Below are 21,603 nucleotides of genomic sequence, written 5' to 3' on the forward strand. Positions count from 1 at the left end.
ACAAAGGTACCATAAATCTTGTGGAAACGAGCGTGTGTGCCACATGAAGGACCCACAATGCATTGCATGGAATCCACACACATAGGGAGAAAGATCGAGGGCAAAACTAATCGTGTGAAAGTTTGTGTCTATGTGTGTGCATGATTATGTCCTTGTGTTTGATAAACACATGATGTTGAAATGCCCATGATCGAGTTATTTATAGTTTTCCTAATTGAAATTCAGGTGATTCAGTCATTTAAACAAGCCTTGCTTTTTATTTTTTTATACATTCAAACACAAAAATAAAAATAGTGAAAATAGCCAAATGAGTGAAGCAATGTGAGCTTGTAGATCTGCCATTTTTAGCTTATTTTTTTCATTCTTCTTTTACAATGGTATGCTTCTGTGACTGCACTCCTCACAGTCACAGAAGCACTACATGCTGCCCAGGCTGCTTCCCACTCTGCAGTCCTGATTCCTAGACCTATCGGCAGCATTTGACACAGTGAACCACCTGCTAGCCTGCTCCTAGACACCCTAGCTGGTCTAGGCATCGGCGGCACGGCGCTAAAGTGGTTCTCCTCCTACCTCACCAACCGGACCTTCCAGGTCTCTTGGAAAGGTTTGCTATCATACCCCCGTACCCTCCAAACTGGGGTCCCACAGGGATATGTACTTGGTCCCCTCCTTTTCTCCCTGTACACGTGGCACTCTTGGCACTATCATCACTGCTCACAATCTATCCTATCACTGCTATGCCGATGACACGCAACTGTTTCTATCCTCCCCCCCTCTGCTACTCAGGTGGACGAGTGCATCACTGCATGCCTGGCTGACATCTCACAGTGGATGTCTTCTAACCACCTCAAGCTGAACCCAGACAAGACTGAGACTGAGACAAGTCCTGCCCCATGCGGGAGCTAACTATTTCCGTAGACAACGCCTTGGTAACGTCTGTCTCAACAGCCAGGAACCTTGGTGTTGTCCTGGACAGTCAGCTCTCGTTCAAAACACACATTACAGCAGTCACTCGATCCTGTAGGTTTACACTCTATAACATACGACAAATTAGACCGTTCCTCACCCAGGAGTCAGCCCAGCACCTAATCCATACAACAGTCTTGTCAAAACATGACTATTGTAACTCCCTCCTTACTTATGTGCACTTAAGCCTCTTCAACTGATCCAAAATGCTCGCTTGGTCTTCAACCAGCCAAAATTCTCACATGTCTCCCCCCTTCTCCGCTCCCTCCATTGGCTCCCGGTCGCTGCCCGCACAGAATACAAAACTCTGATACTGGCATTCAAAGCAACCAAAGGTATGGCTCCCCCATATCTTGCAAGTCTGATCGAACCGATACAAACCCTCCCACGCACTCAGATCAGCCCTGCTTTGGCTGAAGCTGGAAGTACCTTCACTAAAAACGCCGGGATGACGCGTGGAACGTCTCAAACTCTTCTCCCTTCTGGATCCAAAACTATGGAATACACTTCCCATTACAATCAGAACTGCAGCCTCACTCCCAATCTTCCGTCGTAGACTGAAAACCCACCTCTTCAGAATCCATCTTGGCCCGTAGTACTTGCCCTAGCCCCGACGACCTTACAGGCGTATGCAAAGGCCCAACTTATGTAACTTCGATAGCATTTTATGTAGACTTAGCACTATACAGTATACATGCATAGTTTCATTATATAGATATTCCACTGTAAAACTACTTTTTTATGTATGTGATGTATTGCCATGCTTTTTGTTCTTGCTTAATGTAAATCGCTCTGGATTAAGAGCGACTGCTAAATGCCTACATTGCAAATTGTAAATTGTATGTTCAGAATAGGGAGGCCAACAACAATGTTATGAATTGAATTGAAATTGTATGAATGTAATTCACATTCACCTTTCGTTTTCCTTCTCCTGATGTATTGTGATTTTTTATATGATATTGTATTACTCGACGACACTGAAAATGAGTTTAATTACTCAGTGTAATTTTCGAGAATAAATAAAACTACCCCCAGCCAAATGTTTTATGCAAATGTTATCCAAATTAATAATAATAATAATAATAATAATAATAATAATAATAATAATAATAATAATAATAATAATTTTCAATTTTCACAATACTAAATGTATATGTTCTAGACATTCTAATGATCACAAAAAATATATATTTTACAGGAATTTTACTTACTTGGCATTGTAAGACTAAACAATGAACATCAATGATGATGTTTAGGTGAAAAAAGAACAGGAAAACAAATTATTTAAACTCTGTTATAAAAATATAAATGTTGTATATATACAACCATAGGTCTTGCAGTTAAGTACCAACCAAGAGGCCAATAGCAAGAGGTCCCAACTTTGCTTTACTTCCTGATCTGCGTGAAGTGGGCGGACATTATTAGGAGAACGGAAGAATGTTGGAGTCTATTCATTTCCAATGGGAGAATGAACGTGAACACAGCTTATGAACCATTCCTTAGCTCCATGGTCACTGAACTAAATACTGGACCCAATCATCACAATAAGGCCCACAATATTTACAAGATATTCATACTATATGGCTTCTTTTAGCGAGACAAATCAGGAGAAAATCGACTTTGTTATCGACCTTTATTTATCCCAGCAACAAACTCTCACGAGCTTTGAAAGGAGTCCGGAAGAGTCTCTCTGTCCATCTTCTCCGGGGAGAAGCAAACCATGCCAACTTAGGAGACCATTTGTAGGATCTGTAGTCCATTGCGCCTCATAGCTCCAATGACGTTCGGACATCTTCATATATAGACAATCTTTGGTACCAAGTACTCATTATGCAGAATGTCCAATTTAAAGTTTTCAAATGTATACAAATCTTTTGAAAATAATGTACTGTAAGGCTGAAGTGGTCAATGTATGTTTTGTAATAATAACCAAAATCTACAAAGTAACTAGTAACTATAGTTCACATAAATGTAGTGGAGTACTTAGTTACTTTCCACCACTGAGAAACATACAGACCCACACAAATCTTACAAAAGTTCCCATTGGACCCATCAGTGGTACATATCTGTGCTGTCTGCCTCTTCTTTCCATCGAGCAGCCATTTCTCCTCTGGGTTTAAAACTAATTTTCATCTCTTGTGTAAGCTCTATACTTTTACATATTTGCTCTAAATCCCATTATGAGGCTTTTGTGATATGAATAACGTTTGCAAATTGGAAAGCATCTCCAGGCACAAAGTTGGAGACAGAGGTAATCTTCACAATCTAATCTCCCACAGCACCAAAGAAAAGAAAGAAAAAAAGAAAATAACAACAGAGAGAGAGAGAGAGAGAGAGAGAGAGTAATAGAGAGAGAGTTAGAGAGAGAGAGAGAGAGAGAGAGAGAGAGAGAGAGAGAGATAGAGAGAGAGTTAGAGAGAGAGAGAGAGAGCAACATCAGTTTATGTTGTAGTTTTAAGAGAAAAATATGAGTTTGCTGCGGGGAAATGCATGCAGGCATGTCATAGCATACTAGCGACCGATGTCTGTTGGGAATGCATGTCCCAACACACAACAAAGGCACACGTGAAAGCAAAATGTAGGCACATTATAGAATACTATAGGCTAATGTCCGTTGGGAACAATGCTCGTTGGGAATCCCTCCAGGTATGAAATATTCATTGCACCTGTACCTTGTACTATTAGCAGTTTGCCCAATATTGTATCCTTTATCATAGTTCTTCCAGTCCAGTCTATGAGGTCACTCAGTACTATGACGTCATATTATACACAATCATATACATATACTCATATACACATCAGCGATCTCTATTCTCTATGGGCACAAAACAGACACAGACAGACAGACAGACAGACATAATAATATACTGTACACACACACATACGCGTGTGCGCACACACACACACACACACACACACACACACACACACACACACACACACACACACACACACACACACACACACACACACGCCTATTCTCCGTAACCCACCTGTAGTCGTCGGAGTGACAGAGCCTGGTGTTGTGTGTGTCGGGGATGAGTGTGTGTGTTCTGGCGAAGTGCTCTGGACGGAACCCTGAGTCAGTAACCTGTCCTGACGTGATGGTCCTGAAGCAGCCTTCGGGGCCAAAACACTCACAGCCTATATGGGGAGGATGAATAAGGGGGGGGGGGGAAGGACATATAGAGATGGGAGGATAAGGACAGTAAGAATAAGGGGAAGGAGAGGGGGAGGGTACGAGAGAGTGGGACGTAATGAGCAGAAGGAAGGTGGAAGGATGGAGAGGCAGAGACGATGGTACGGGTTAAAGGGATGTGGGGAGGAGGAGAGACAGAGCACAGAAGAAATAAATTGAGTGGCCCTTGCGGCTTGGGCTTGAGGGTCACTTCTATTTCAGCCTAATCAGTTCAAACGATGAAATTGAAATTCAATATCTATTTAACCTTTATTAAGCTATGTAAGTCATTGAAAATGTTTTATTTTCTCATTTCAGTGAGCTTAAATGCATATGCCTTTCACTGAAGATTATTACACCCCCATGCATTCATTGCGCACGCACGCATGCACGTACACACACACACACACACACACACACACACACACACACACACACACACACACACACACACACACACACACACACACACACACACACACACACACACACACACACACACACACACACACACACACACACAGTTTAGTTTTTTCACCCCTCATTTCCATATGATGAATTGATTTTTAATTAACCTTAGGTGTTAACCTGAGCTGGTGAATACGTTTGAGAGGCACACATTTCTAGAGGGACTAGATACAGCACATTACTACTGAGACAGACACCTTGCTAGAGAGAAACCTTGCCAGACAGAAAGTCAAATAAACAAAGGTGGGACACCTTGTTAGAGAGACACCTCATTTAAGCCCCTACTTAAAACACAACTTTTCTCCCTGACTTTTAATGTTATCTGATTTTAATTTGTTTCCGTTTGTCCATGTATCATGTTTGTTCATATACAGTATGTTTCTTGTTCTGCTTTGATGTACACGGTCATTTGCTTTACTTTTTTTTCTCCTGTGAAGCACTTTGGTCAATTTTGGTTGTGTTAAATGTTCTATACAAATAAAGGTTGATTTGATTTGAATGGACACCTCGCTAGAAGGTCATCTCAACAGAGGGACGTCTTTCTACAGAAACACCTTACTAGAGAAACACCTCACTAGCCGGACACCTTGCTAAAGAAACACCTCAACAGAGACGTACCTCACTAGAAGGACAAGTGTCCAAAGCAAGTGTCAGCCCATGAGACAGAGGTAAACTGAGTACCCTTTCCGTAGCTGAGATTAGATCAGACATACATTTTGGATGCAATGGTTAGGTTGTTGAAACATTAGCATGCTAAACCAAGCATCCCAAACACACCGCAGGGGGTGGAACAAGAAGGCAGGGGCAGGGCAGCACTGCGGCTGAACAAATGACAAGGATGCATGGGGGAATAGTGTCAGGGGGAGTTACTGGGTCTGGGTGGAGGAGAGGGAAGCACTATACAGAGAATGACAAGAAAACAGCATGAAATGGCAAGCAACAAAACAATGATATTGTCTTGGAGGGAAAATTGGAGTTGGTATCCCGCAGACCAATGTCCTCTCAGAACAGAAGCAATGAAATGAGTGGTTGACAGGGATAGAGAGACAGAGCTCCAGGGGAAAAAATGAAATTAAGATGGGATAAGGGAGGAGAGAGAGAGAAAGTGCTCAGAGACTATAAGAGACACATAGAAAGCTAAAACAATATAGTGTGTGTGTGTGTGTGTGTGTGTGTGTGTGTGTCTGTGTGTGTGTCATGTGTGTGTGTGTGTGTGTGTGTGTGTGTGTGTGTGTGTGTGTGTGTGTGTGTGTGTGTGTGTGTGTGTGTGTGTGTGTGTGTGTGTGTGCGCGTGTGCGTGTGCGTGTGTGTGTGTGTGTGTGTGTGCGCATGCGCACGCGTGCGTGCATGGGTGGGGGAGAGAGAGCAGCCAAAAGATGTAGAGATAGATAGGGAGGCAGTGAGAGTGTTTATAGAAGGGAGACCACACAGAGCCACACAGAGAGAGCCGCAGAGACTTGTGGGGCTAATTACAGTACCATGCAGGCGTCTGACTGACAAGTTTGCCTGACTCAGGTCCAAGGCCACAGATAAGCACCATCTCTGATCAGCCACCTCATTTCACTCCAGTGCTTTAATAAACCACTTTCTTCCCCTTTTTTCCGTGTCTCTGTCATTGTTGAACGGCTCCACGCTATTAAATTGCAGATAGGTCATCTGGGACGTTTCAAATTGGTCCTTTAACAGAAATGTTCAATCTCTCCCTCGCTGGTGTGAACCTTAATATTTTATAACCTTACTGTAAGTGTGTCTGAGCTGTGAAATTGATTGATTGATTGATTATTGATTGATTGATTGATTGATTGATTGATTGATTGATTGATTGATTGATTGATTGATTGATTGATTGAATACATTATTAACAGTTTGAAAAATACATGATTATACAATGAAAAAAAAATACAATGGAAAAAAAGGGAAACACAAAAAGCCCTGATGGCTTGTTTCCATTGTGGCCTCTAAGGTATTCAATTCATCAAGACATTTAAAAACATTGCAGTGGGAGGGGGGGTCATTTCTGGTGTCAAAGTCAAAGTTGTAAGATTTGTCACATACGTTACCGCAGTGACATTTCTTTTTTTTTAATGTTTTTTTTTTGTGGCTTTCGCCTTTATTTTATATTTTTATGGAGGGACAGACAGTAGGCTGACAGGAAATGGGGAGAGAGATGGGTGGAAGACATGCAGTAAAGGCCGTCGGGATCGGGAGTCGAGCCCGCGGCACACTGCCAGACTGGATTACCAGCCAAGGTGCCTGGACCACTGAGCCATGGCCCAGGCCACCGCAGTGACATTTGTTCTCCGCCTTTGACCCATCTCTTGGAGCAGTGAGCCGCAGCCATGCTGCACTCTGGAATCATTTGATTAGTTGAAACTTAGAAGACTTGTCTAGGACCACTTGCAAATTGCAGACAGGTGTACTTTTATGTCGGTTTTGAAGGAGGGTATGTACACGTTTTGATGGCTTTTGGTAGGGTGAATAAATTCAACCCCATGTTTGAGCCGAATCTGGGTTGAAAGAGATCAGTGGTGATACCTCTGGTGTTGTGTCTGTGGGTGTGTCTCCCGTTATTGTTGTAGTTTGACAGGTACATGGGCACTGGTTCCTTGAGTATCTTGAAGACCAGGTGCATTCCGAATAGCTATACTGAGTATACTCTGTCCTCTACCCTGAGCCAACCCACCCTAGATTAATGAGCAGGGATTAGATGAGTCCTAGGTGTATATATGATGTGCAATTAATTACAAAATTACATAATTAGTATTAAACAGGACTCTACTCATGGGTGATGTGATTTTATCCATGATGCCATGATGTCATGCTATTCTTTCGCTTACACCTTGCTCCAGTCCCTCCATTACTGCTTTGGTGTCCAACTAATTGTTTTTCCTTAGACTCCTCTTCTTGTTACTCGTCTTTTTACTCGTCCATTGCTAGCACAGTTGCTACAGTTCTCTTAAATTGTGGCTAGAGGACAGGGTCTCTGTTTTCCCAACCTACTGCATCTTTTCACTGGGCTTAAGCACAGCCTGATGGGGAAATGTCGTCATAGATAGCTTGGACCATAGCATGGTCGCGGAGTGGATGCTAGATAGAGGAGCTACTGAACATACAAAACAACCCTCTGTATCAAATATATATTTATTCCAAGGCAGTGACGCACATGGCTCTTCCATGGGCCATAGTGTAAGGCAAGATTGCACTGGGGATAATGCATAATGGAGTGAGCAGTAAAGGCAATGGCATGTGGCACAGTGATTGGTTTCATTATTGTAATGCCCAAACCACACCTATGCATAATGTAACAGGTAGCAGAAGTATTTTAGAGATTTAGGCTGAGGTGCAATTGTTACGGGGGAACACCTCTTATGAAATGCTAAAACCCCAAATTACGGATTTAGTGTCTCTGACGGAAGATAGGGCCTCAAACCTCTTTTCCAAAAATAGCCAATCTATACAAGTTCATAATGCATCGCAGCTCGATGCGCTGTGAACTTGTATCGGCTATTTTCGGCAAATGGTCCCACCAGAACAGGAAGTGTTCAAGTATATAATTCATTAAAATATAGTTCCTTTTACATAAAGATTTGGTGGCTCCCTTCAGTAACTTCATGGTGTACTGTAGACAGATCGGTAAACCAAGGGCAGAGAGAGAGTTGAGTCAGATTCGAACTCTGGTCCTTACACTCACAAGGAGCATATTATGGTCTGTGCAACTGGCTGAGTCACCAGGTTCACTTTTTATAACCATAACCTTTTTCTTATTCTTTTTGTAGGGGGAAATGGAATTACACTGACATATTATCAGAGTTATCACCCGATCAATCTTCCTAATGTGTTGTGGCTCATAGCGTACACCAGTGTGGATGACTGAGTGTGACAAGTAACACTGGTACAGTATATCACCACATGAGCTCTAGTTTCCCTCTCATTCTACATGACAAAGTTTCAATTCAATTCATTATACAGCAGCTCTATTTGCTTCAACTTTGGACGAAGGTGGGAGAAAATACATGGAGTCTGGCACAAAACCTTTTCAGATGGGGGTCCGCGGCCAAATACATATCATTTTGGGGTTCCTTGACATGAAAACGTTTGAGGACTACTGATTTAGAAGGCATTTGTAGAATCGGCCTCAGGTCTTAATGGGTTAACAGAATTTGGGGATTTTTACCGTCTGTGTACAAGTTTGTGATCTTCCTCCCAATGCAATAATAATAATATAATCAGGAGAGCCTCCTGATTATCTTTACTTCATGTAGTTAAGTCTCCTGAGGAGACATCGAGGAAAGACAGTGAGGAGACAATGAAGGTGTCCACTACATGGAGTAAATAGAATCAGTCAATCAGAAGACCTTAAAGTCCTCACCATGGATGGTTCAGACAGCAATCCCACGTCATCCGAAGCCATTCTGGGGTCCACAGGAACAGAGTGTCCTGATGTAGTGATGGGAACATTCCTCCTGTCCTCCAAGTCATCACCAATGTTAATCTCCTCATCCGAGGTGTCTTCCTCACACCCGGTCAGGTGGAGGCTTTCGGAGGACGTTTCGCCATCTGCTGCAGGAACATTTACATGAAAACGGCATTCAAATCTTCTACGAAATCTGTATGCTAATTAAAATCTACAGTTTCCCCCCCATGAATCGTTTTACTTCATAAGCTTGTTTTTGGAGGGAGAACTTGGAATCAGGAGAGGAGTGAAAAGAGGAACAGAAAGCAGAGTGATGGTAAGGCCTTGTTTGAACCGTTGCCGTATAGAAACCGTTCGTGTGAAGAATTGGCTGTGCTGTTACTGGCAGGCAAGCATGCAGCCAGACTGCCCTGCTAACTATCCTGCATCAGACCCATCATGGCTTAATGCATTAGCAATGGATCCACAGAGAAGCATGCGCGTACACACACACACACACACACACACACACACACACACACACACACACACACACACACACACACACACACACACACACACACACACACACACACACACACACACACACACACACACACACACACACACACACACACACACACACACACACACACACACACTTCTGCAAGTCAGCACAAAACACTTCAAATGAATGAAGTGCTTATATTGGTTTCTGCGTATCTCTCAGTGTGTATGTTTTGTGTGTACACGTGTATTTGCGCGTGTCCTGAAGGATATGTTGTTTGTGTCGATCAACATTTGTAGGTGTGTTTATGCTTGCATCAGTACATGTATCCCCGGGTGAGTTTAGGGGAATAGTGGCCATTCCTCACAGTGTAATTACCTCCCTGTCTATTGTAGGATTATGTTAGGTATTTACTTAAAACCCTAATCAATATAAAAAAACACTTTATATGACGCAAGCTAAATTAACTTTGACAGCCGAGTGGAATAAAAGGAAGCCATTACTGACTGCAAGCTTTTTATTCAGATTAACTGCCTGACGACCGATACTTGTGCTCAGACAATAATTATGTAGCCAGACAGAGGAAGTGGTTTTGTCATGCACCACTGTCCAGCAAAGAAACACATTTGTATGCTTGAAAGGCTGTTTAAATGACTTGTGAGGACATTTCAATGACTTAACGTACATTATTTACTGAGACCAATTCTTAATCGTAACTGCTAAATACCTCGAAATAACTTTTAGTCCTCTGCCAAGGCCCCGACTCTCTCCCTAAAAGTCTACATATTATAAATCACATCCCCGCTGTGGTAAATAACTTTTAATCCTGACTCTCTTCATTATCCCAAAGAAAGACCTTTTATTCTGTGTGGCCTGGCAAACTGTTCTAAGAAAAGAAAGGGAAAGATACTGTAATATGATAGAGAGCATGGGAAATCCACTTAAACATACCTGTCATATGTATAAATAGTCCATCTTCCATTTTCATAGATGACTCAGGGCTGTGTGTCATCGTGGTGTGATGAGGGGGAGGTGACCCCAGAGACAGTACCTCCTGATGCAACACTGTCGACTCATAGCCGCTACACGGACACATTTTTGATACGCAGACGGTATTATCTGCTGGTGGAGCCGACACACATCTAGACGGTGCATCAGTGGGTGGCCTCCTTGGTACAGATGAGGTTTGAGCTGGCCCAGATGACACGGGCCTTGTTGCTGGTGGCCTTAACAACGGCTCCAGGATTGATTTTGCTGACACCTCGGGACTCACAGGGCAATGGGTTGATTCTCTGACAGATGATGGTGGAGAGGACGTGCATCTTTTGGTCCAGGGAGAATTTAATAATGCAGGTGACAGCGTTGGTGGAAACGGTGGCCTGAGTCGCTTGCGAGATGATAGGGTTGACTCTGGGTCACGCACGGAACACTGGGATTGCTTTAGAGACTCCATGCTTAATTGAGACTGGGCACGCTCCGGCGACGAGGGTGACTGCCCGTGTGAATGAGGCGACTGGGATCGTCTTGACAACAGGACCGACTCTGAGGCTTTTGACGACAGGGGTGACTGGAGAACTTCAGGTGGCGCTGCCGGCCTGGCAGAGCTCGGTGGCGACAGAGGAATAGTGGATCTAAGCATGACGGAGAGGTCAGAAGGAGCAGAGGAGGAGCCTTTTGACTCTGATGTTCTGCCACGAGTCGGAGAGAGAGCAAAGAAGCGTGGTGTGAAGGAGAGAGGAGAAACAGGCGGGGGGTGTGGTGTTTCCGCTTGTGAAGGTGATAAAGGAGCGGTCAAAGGGAATTGTGGCGATCGGCAGTCATGTTTTGACTCGGGGGGGTCAGAAGTGGACTCCTCAGCTTTGAGTGAACTGGAGGTCAGGGTCTTCATTGATGTCTTTGAAGTCCTCTGTGGCTCACCGGCAGGTCGTGGAGATGGCTTAGCTTTTGAAGACGATGCTGTGAAAAAGATAACACAAACGATAAAGGCCTTCATATGGGTTCAGTACTGACTCTGTTTCAACGTTGTCTTTGAACTCATGACCAAAAAATTATTATGTTTGTCCAAAAATGTGAAGTGTTACCTTGAGGACTAATACTAAATTCATTCCAAGAAATGAATTTAATGTGATTGCTCTTTCACTGTTTACGGTTGATTGGCTGTTATTTTGGAATGGCAATACTGTTACGATGATGTTATTGCAGGAAGCAAATGAAGGCCAGAGGCCTGTTTGTTTTCTAACCGTTTGAGTGTTGCATTAGCTTGTAAATGGGTTGGGTTGTTTAATAAGGAATTTGGTGAACCTCCAATATAACAATATTGTTTACCAGCCGTATGGATAATTGAATTGTTCTGCCTAGACTTCAGTCCAACTTTAATTACGATGATTTTTTTCATTTTGTTTTTCGTTTTGTACATAATGGAATGCATAAAGGAATATTATCAGCGATCTAAATAGTAAAATTTCACTACTGTAGGTATAGCAATGAAAAGTATGGCTTCTCTAAATAAATAAAATGATTTTCTCCAATATGATCCCTCTGTGAAACATTTTTATAATATATAACTTTACTGACCTCTATGTTGTGTATTTAACACCACAAGAAAGTTCCCCCAGGATACAAATTAACAGCACGCACGCACGCACGCACGCACGCACGCACGCACGCACGCACGCACGCACGCACGCACGCACACACACACACGCGCACACACACAGCCCAAGACTTTGGGCCATGCCATTTTCATTCTCATTTGCATCATTTCACTGATCTCAGTGTAAGTGATCACTCATTAACTCTGAAACACTCTTTTGGGAAATGTGAAATTGTGCTAAGAATAAATCAGGGGTTTCCATTCTAATACATCCCTGTGGGGAGAATAAATAAAATCATAAAAACAGCCTACTGTACATTTCATGGAGAGCTGTGATTGGAGAGTATGGACCTTCGTATATCCTGGGGATTTCAACGGCTCAATAGATCGTTGGGATGGATCTGCTGGACATGGAACAGGTTGACTGAGCTTTGGGGACCGATCATTGGTTGAACCAGGTCGGAGGCTCTTTTCATTTCCCTTATTGGAGACATGTTGGATTGGGGAGAAGCTGTAATGGGAAATACAGGAAACAGATCAAAATCGAATATGGAAGTACAGAACTTAGTATACTTTTGAAACAAGCATTAGATTTGGCATCAAATTCTTGGAGCACACCTCTGATTGCACTTCCAACGAGAAATGTGCTTTATAAATTGACTTGACTTGACCAGGAAACTGATAACATATTCAAGTGAAATATGTATTTTGTAGAGGCAGGTTCTGGCTTCTTGCCATGCTGGCCCAGGGCTCATGGTTAGTGAGAAATCAAATGCCATCAATAATGAGCTGAGACATTATCAACCCTCTTGACAGGGACATCAATATCCTTAAAGATATTTCTGAAATTCTACGTTCACTACGGCAAGAACTAGACTCTCCATCTCGCTCCCGTCCTTTCTCATAAGACAGCATTGTTGGAATATCCTGTGTGCTCATAATCACATCCAGCTGCCATACCAGTGACATGACACTAGCCTGACACTCAGTCTGAATTTTAATTTCGTTTCACTTCATTATTCTGACTGAAAGCCCTCCCCACGGCAGCAGTTTCTGGAATGGGTGTTCAAAGCGGCAGTCTTCGGCGATTTGTTCATACCAACCAATCAGAATAGTAGGAAAGCAGATGATGTTGTTGTCAATCATGTGGCTATGGCTAACCCGGTTGCTAACCAAACAAACACAGTCAACCAGCGCCACTAGCAGGGGGGGCGTGATTTCTTTCTTATTATTTACTATAGTCCTACTAGACCCCAGGAAATTACATCTGGCCACAAATGATCACGGGATCTACTGAATGTGAAGGAGGAGGTGATTGATGATTGAGACTACGAAATACAGTATGGCAGCCCTCTAGTAATCAGTTGTTCGTTCAGACACACGGAAAACAACTACTGTGGCAAGATGAAATTTCCTGGGGTCTAGTAAGACTATAATAATAATAATAATAATAATAATAATAATGAATTTCAGGAGGTGAAGCGGCGAACAGTCGACGCCAGCGTCCTCACTTCCCACATTCACACACCAATGGTGGCAAGCTCACACCGACCAACGCATTGGAGGCAGTGTAGGGTTCAGTGTCTTGCCCAAGGACACTTCCGCCCTATAGTAAAAAACAAGAAATTGCCATACATTTTTGTAAAAAAAAATATATATATATTTAGCCACTTGTTCGAATGCCCCCGCCCCCCTGTCAAAAATTGCTAAAATCGCTAAAATGAAAGAAAGCAGCAAATAAAAAAAAGTAACAATCACCTTTTACTTTCTCTAATAACAACCTAAAAAATTAACCTTGGTTAAAGAAAAAGAAAAAAAGTTGTCCTTTAATGAAGACTTACGTTGCGTTGTCTTCTGCTGTCTGCTCAGCTGCAAAGGTTCCATCAAAGTCTCCAACTCTCTGTGACGAAATAGAGTCAGAGAGAGAGAGAGAGAGAGAGACAGACAGACAGACAGACAGACAGATAAAAGAGAGTGAGAGAGAGGGAGAGAGAGAGAGGGGGTGGGGGAGGGGGGGTACTGTACAGTGCATCTTGTCTGTGAGGCTCATTGCACTGCAGGGATACGTAAGTCCTATATTTATGCTCACCTCATCCAGGACTTGGATGCTGAGACACGGTTCAGGTGTGTGTCTCTCTGGCTCAGCTATGCCCCGACTTGCACGGCCAGCAAACAGAGACGCATAATACTGACAGAAGTCCTCTTCTTCAGCTAGACATGCACATACACATGCACGCACACACGCACAAAAAGACACAGTAAGACACATCATGCACACAGAGGCAACATCACAGGAAATGAGTGAGAGAGGAAGTGTGTGTTTCTGTGTGTCTGTTCCATGTGCCTGTGCAAACAAGAGTGTGATTTGTGTTGAGCTGTATGACCAGCTGTATAATTTGGATGAACAGACCAACTGACCTGCTGACTGGCCGATGGTCGGGTTAATACAGTGTTTGCTGTGTGGGCGCAACTAAAAATGAATTCCTTACAACCCCAACTGCCAATGCTATCCTAATATAGATACCAACACTTAATTGGACAAGTGGGACATTTTTATTCATTATGAAATAATTTTCAATGCCAGAAATGTTGTGCATCACTGAAGGATTAACACATAGTTAATTAATCATGGCAGCTGTGTTAAAAACACACACACAATGATATTTACAGCATTACATTACTCTCAAGAAGGTTTTTGGAACATTAGAAGCGTTCTATAAACCAAACATTTATTCTATTTGATAAACACTATACCTGTTGTTTTAAAGGTTGATTAGACCCCGAGATCTAATCATCCTGTCGGGTTTATTTCTCAACCAGCTTGCCGTCAATTATCCCTAACTAACATAACTGCAGTGGTTGGCAGTAACTTTATGGGTGGCAGTAGAGCAAAAACCATGGGGTCACCAAGTTCAGCATCATCCTGCAGACAGAGTTTAAGTTTTGGCCTGAAGGTGGTACTAGTGGCACTGGCAATTAATTGACATTGCTTCAAATGCATTGCTTCACTGAGCTTCCTCTGTCCTCAGCTCTCCTCCTCGCCTCCCTGTTCAGAGGCGGGGATAAGGCGCGAAGACATGAAGCCAGTGGAGGACACGAGGATGGATGATTGAGTATTGGGATCTGTCTAATGCACATTGAACCTCGCCGCTTCCTAAGAACACGGTAGAGGAGTACTGCTGCTGGTGTTACTTCATTCGGCTTTAGAGCTGAACTACACTAAACGGTTTACTGCAAGATTAGCACAGATGTTCTGCTGTTTCAATAATGAAAAGAGTGGGCAGCACGGCACATCAACACACCTATTAAACACTCATCCAATATACGCATTATAGCTTATTACAGCTTTTTTCAAATCCAGACAGACAAGTGAAAATCTATACACTCGCAATCATCGCTATCATCACTTTGTCGGCATCTCTCATATTTGTGTCGCAATCATCTCTCTCTCTCGCTCTATCTCCCTCCCTCTCTCTCTCTCTCATCATAACCCATAACTCAATCAAGTCGCCACATGGGTCGAAAGCTCAGGAAAATTGTTTTTTTTAAGACAAGGGTGAGGCCCTGCATGAGGTCTGCAAACAGCTTTTATTATTCAAGGACACACAGATGAATGGCCTCCGTGTCTCATACACAGTGTGGAAAGCAGAGGCAGGTCATATCTGACAGAAATAGTTGATCAGCTAACTGTACAAAATCTTTTTCCTCACATGTTGTCTGTTTTTGATGCTGGGTGAGCTTGCTTAACCCAATATACTTTATTGATTGTGGTCCCCCAGGGCTCTATAGCCTACTTGGTCAGTCCACCCCCGCCACCCCACCAACCCCCCCCCCCCCCCCCCCCCCCCCCCCCCCGCCCCCTTGCACACTGAATCTCTTCACGGAAAATAGCGATTCTAACACATTGTGAGCTTGCAGATCTGCTATCTCCGAATGTTCATCCCAGCATAGGAACGGAAGGTTTCGGGTTGTTAATGAGAAAATGTATAAATGCTGACCCCAAGCAGTAAAAGTATAGTGAGGGTATGCTATGCATGATTGGTCAAGGGCTGCTAAAAGTGCAGTCCCGCCAAGCATGAATGACAGGTGTTATTAAAGATAGAAGGGCAGGAAGTGGCTGGAAGCTTGAAGTCAGCGACAACCTAAGCTGCATAATCTGTAAAACTTGCGATATCAAGGGGACTTGTTATTCAGCCTTTACTTTTTAGACTTTCATTAACCACATGATACCTAGCCAAGAAACCTAGCCATGCAGCTAAGTGGGCAGGTACAGTAGTAATAAGGGAATATTATGAGAAAATAGCTGAACATTAGTCAAAAATCACACCCGTGTGAACTGAGTGGTGTAAGGTCTTATATAGACTGATCAGCTGTGGTCTGACGTAATGTCTGACGTAATGAAATCACACCCGTGTGAACTGGGTGACCATAGCAACCATGCTAATTTTTTGGTACGAACAGACAGACAGACAAACTAACAAAGCCAGTTGTAGGAGTGGTTTACACAACTCAAAAATAGCAGATCTACAAGCTCGCAGCGCACGTTATGAAATAGTTGATTGGCTATTGTCGTTATTTAGAACGTCTATAGAGTCGACATGGTTAAGGAGTGATTATAAAATCACATGCAGTGGAGAGACCTGAAAACTATTCAGCTCTTTAGGAGAGTTATCAACAGATCAAACAATAGTAGTTTCTTTACATTTTCTGTGCCCGGTAAAATTAAAATTCAGTCAGGCAGTGTATCTGCTTTAACATCAATCAGGCAGTGTATCTGCTTTAACATCGCAACTTGCTGAGTTAAGACAGCTCTGTTTCGTGTGTGCATGCTTGGGAATTTGCATTGGTTGGGTTGTAGATGGGAGTGAATCCTGACTGATGCGTTGAGAAGCAATTGACAGCCCCAGGGTCCGCGGGTTGCGGAGGGGAGAGATAACCCCGATCCACCCATCTCTTGACAGTCTCGGCTGGGGGCCAGACAGCCGGGGCACTCTCCTGAATGATGAGCTCCGGGCCTGCAGTTCCAGGCTATAGGCCAAGCTATACCCTCCCCCCCCTGTCCCTCCTGCCCAGGCAGAGTGCACCCTGTCAGGCATCAGCCACATCTAACGGCCCCCTGCCCACAAAATCACAGCCAGTGATTACCCGTCACGCCAGCACGGATGGATGGGCAGGCACTGATATGGCTGACCTGCTGAGAGGTATAGGCTTTTTTTTACTCCGGCAGCTGTGTGTGTGTGTGTGTGTGTGTGTGTGTGTGTGTGTGTGTGTGTGTGTGTGTGTGTGTGTGTGTGTGTGTGTGTGTGTGTGTGTGTGTGTGTGTGTGAGTGAGTGAGTGAGTGAGTGAGTGAGTGAGTGAGTGAGTGAGTGAGTGAGTGAGTGAGTGAGTGAGTGAGTGAGTGAGTGAGTGAGTGAGTGAGTGAGAGAGAGAGAGAGAGAGACAGCACTCACTGCCTAAGGGTTTTCATGGACAATGGAAATGACTGTGTGTGTGTGTGTGTGTGTGTGTGTGTGTGTGTGTGTGTGTGTGTGTGTGTGTGTGTGTGTGTGTGTGTGTGTGTGTGTGTGTGTGTGTGTGTGTGTGTGTGTGTGTGTGTGTGTGTGTGTGCGTGCGTGCGTGCGTGCGTGCGTGCGTGCGTGCGTGCGTGCGTGCGTGCGTGCGTGCGTGTCACCTGTCAAGCTGTTGTTTGCCTTTTTGTCCTCAGTGTGCATGGCTGATCCCAGGGCAGAGGCAAGGGCCGAAGAAGGTCGATAGCCTTCGACTGGTGTTCTGGATTAAAAGAATATAATTTAAAGCATCTAACAAATGAACAAATATGGACAGGCTGGATAAATGGACTGATTAACGTCTTTTCACCCTCTCTCTTTCTTTCTGCTGCCTATATACCCTGGTCGCGGTGAACAATTAGACTGACAAGTAAATTAAATTCAAAGGAGCTTTATTGGCATGAGAAACATATGTTTACATTGCCAAAGCAAGTCAAAAACACAATAAAAACAGTTGAAAATGGGAAAAGTACATACATTTGGAGGGAGTACAGTACAACATGTTCTAGACAGAGCTATGTCACATTGCATCGTTATATAAATGTTATACTGAGTAAAAAGCTTTTTTGAGACAAATAGCAGCATTTTTTGCAGTAGGTGTACTTTGACTGACAAACAGGTTTATTTATTTAGCACATAGTATAATAAAAAAAACAGGATTTATAGACAGACAAAGCAGAAAGACAGATGACCGGACATTATGAACAGACAGACAGACATACAGACAGACAGACAGACAGACAATTTATTTTATTTTTTTATCCCACGATTTTGTAACCCATTTTTCACCCCTGTGTCAATTATCTAATGTGATCCTGGGCTCTACACACCCTCCGCCAACCTTGCCAAACACGTTATTCCAACCAGTTCCTTTCCCCTCCATCAGGCTGGCCAGGGGGAGGCAGTTTAGAGACCAGGATTTTTGTGAGGGTACCTAACCTAGGGGACACGGGGAGAACATGCAAACTCCACACAGAAAGGCCCTTTCGCCAACCCCGCCTCGGGTATGGGCACTGATGACGCGGAGGATGAAACACGCCGCCAGCACCCACAGCGGGAATCGAACCCAGGACCTTCTAGCTGTGAGGCGACAGCACTACCAACTGTGCCACCGTGCCCCAGACAGACAATTTAATGTAGATAGATTCTCTGTTCCAGAAAGAGAAACAGGCTATATGAAAGGGAATTGGAGGGAAAGCATTTTCCCTCCAATGCCGGACCATCCCTCAGTTTCTCTTGATTCTATCCACCTCTCTTCCCACACATGAGAGAGAATTTAGGAATGTTCCATGCTCTTCCACTGTGGTTTATATCATCTATCTTCCATGCTCTGCTACTGTAACATGAGGCAACATCCCCTTTCTTCAGGCTCTCACGTACTTTCTGATGCAGCTGCACTCTGAGCAATGCCTCTCAGATGTCTGTGCACCAGTCTTGTTTCTCTGTACTTTGTGGTAGCTTGTTCTTTGTTACCTTTCAATCTCCCCTTTTCTCTCTTTCATTCTTATATACTCCCATTCACTGGGCTCCATTTGTATATTTCCTTTTACAAAGTGGAACATTGATCTCCATGTTTGCATCAAGTATTTTCATAGCTCTTGAAGAGAGACAGGTATTGTATTTCCACTTCTCCTTATGAGCTCATGCTGTTTATCTCAAGGTGTAAGCCGAAAGAAGCTGAACACACACTGGCAAATTTGGCTTTGTGTGAAGAAAGTTTCTTCTGTAGCTTAGAAACTAACTATTCATGTCAGTGAGCTTTTTAAGAGAACATTTTTTTCCACTGTTCCATTGTGAATTGGTTGTTTTTTTTTGCTTTGTAAGAGTTCGAGTCACATTGACGAATATCGACTCGACTATCAAATAAACCTTTGTGGAAGTCAAGGCAAACGTGTTATCTTGTCAAATGAGCTTCATGTGAACAAAGAGGATGTGCTCAGCAAATCCCTGCTGGATTGTAAAAGAATACAAAATAAATAATGCAGGGCATCACTCATGTACTGTGTACCTTCCAACTGCGCGAGCTGACCGGCGAGGCAGGTGAGTTCGGGTGAACCTCAGACGCGGGTTTAGGTGGTCAGGTCAACCCTGCCCACAAAATGAATTGTTGTGGGTCGAATCAGGTTGATTAGGGTTGGGTCTTAATTAATTGAATAAGTCAGGTTTTTCAAAACTATAGAAAGAAAACTAGCAAAATGCCTATGTTTATCACCTGGTTCCTTCTATTTGCCTCCCTTCCAACACTGTCTCTCCATTAGGTTCTCTCCACTGTCACCGCTGCTGGCTTAATGCACTCTAGATTGGCTCCTGGAGTCTATTCCACTGTGAGACGCTCTTACAGCTGGGGACGCAGTACATTCCAACATAGCCGCTCAAGCCGGTCCAAATCCCATCTCTGGCTCTCCTCTGCTCGGCCCAAAAGGAGCCATTTAAATAAAAAGGGCTTTTATAATGGCATCGGCTGAAGCCAAGCCCTGAGGCAGTCGGCCGTAAGAGGAGCTGAGGAAACAGATTTGGACACTAGAGGAGTGACGTAGGAGTTCAAGGCCCTATAAGTAGGCCTAGTGCCTTTACTGGGTGCAGGGCTCTGAACAGAAAATGTACGAGCACTCACAGAAATTACTTACTTAATTTGTATTTCTATTTATTTAGGCAGGGTAGCATCATGCATGTGGACGAATAACCTACAGACAGATGATTTATCAGTATCACACTGATTAAGATGAGGAAGGCTCTGCCGGAAAGTGTCCATATGCTAGCTGCCCATGCCTAAATAATCAGTAACTAAAGAACATTTCCGCAAGTGCTGGTGATATTTCTGTTTATTTCTGTTTATCTGTCTGCCTGCATGCTTCCTCAGTAATGGAGGCAGTGCCGGAACAGCTTCTTCTTCAGCCCTTCAAGTGCTTTTTGTACATAATGTGCCTTGTAACCACTCTGCGATTGCATTTACATTACCCGTAAGCACTTACAAACATATCAGACAGTAGTACTTAGAAACCTCAACCTTGGATATAAATGTAGACTCTCTGTGCTATTATAATATATTGAAGCCATAAATATGCTGAGTGGTCTGAGTACTGCTAGCTTGTCGAAGAAAATATCTAAGCAGCTACCTAAATACTGCTCTGTTTCAGCAGAGATAGGCAATTTACACACACACACACACACACACACACACACACACACACACACACACACACACACACACACACACACACACACACACACACACACACACACACACACACACACACACACACGGCAAGACAGTTTACATAACATCGTAACAATTGAACCTTCAAAAGAAGGAACTGCACACTCCAAAAACAAAACAAATGCAGTACTTGCTTCATAGAATTTATTGCACAATGTGGTTCGCCTTACGTGTTCCGGGAGATGAACTGATATAGCTTATGATGAAATGTGTTGTGCAATAGATGTGAGGGCTATCACTCTGACTGATATGCCCATTGATGGAGATCTCTGTATCTATCAGTCCTTGTCTCCTTCATGCTCAAATATGGGTATATCTTGATGTCATCAGTATTATGCCCATATGGGCCTGGTTGATATGTTTGCGCCTAATGTCCTGACGACACATTGAGGCAATGCACATTGAGGCAATGCAGCTACTATTTGGCCGTAGCTGCATTGGGAACTCTTTATATGCATGGCTGAGTCATGGACATGGTGATGGAAAAGTGTGCACTCACTCGCGCGCGTGCGTGCACACACACACACACACACGTACACGCACACGCACACGCACGCACACGCACACGCACACGCACACGCACACACACACACACACACACACACACACACACACACACACACACACACACACACACACTCTGTATAGCCAGGTCAACCTGCCCACAGCAGATTAACTACTGTTCATGCAGATTTGCTAATCTGCTGTGGGCAGCTTGTGGGTGTTTGAGCCA

General features: G+C 43.6%; 1 protein-coding gene across 5 annotated transcripts in view; it reads right to left on the reverse strand.

Annotated features, from left to right (window-relative positions):
* The window catches only part of zbbx (zinc finger, B-box domain containing), an 81,009-nt gene that overhangs the window by 16,571 nt on the left and 42,835 nt on the right, over positions 1–21,603 (reverse strand). For 4 of the 5 annotated variants that reach the window (XM_079513584.1, XM_079513582.1, XM_079513583.1 and 1 more), the window contains 7 exons: positions 17,779–17,876; positions 14,196–14,317; positions 13,948–14,006; positions 12,424–12,617; positions 10,465–11,469; positions 8,982–9,172; positions 3,960–4,110 (listed from right to left, as the gene is read on the reverse strand). In XM_079513584.1, coding sequence (XP_079369710.1) covers positions 3,960–4,110; positions 8,982–9,172; positions 10,465–11,469; positions 12,424–12,617; positions 13,948–14,006; positions 14,196–14,317; positions 17,779–17,876 — 1,820 coding nt within the window. The remainder of the gene's footprint in view (positions 1–3,959; positions 4,111–8,981; positions 9,173–10,464; positions 11,470–12,423; positions 12,618–13,947; positions 14,007–14,195; positions 14,318–17,778; positions 17,877–21,603) is intronic. The other variant, XM_079513585.1, reaches the window with a different exon arrangement.

Source organism: Electrona antarctica (genome assembly GCF_951216825.1).
Source record: "Electrona antarctica genome assembly, chromosome: 11".
Taxonomy (NCBI): Eukaryota; Metazoa; Chordata; class Actinopteri; order Myctophiformes; family Myctophidae; genus Electrona; species Electrona antarctica.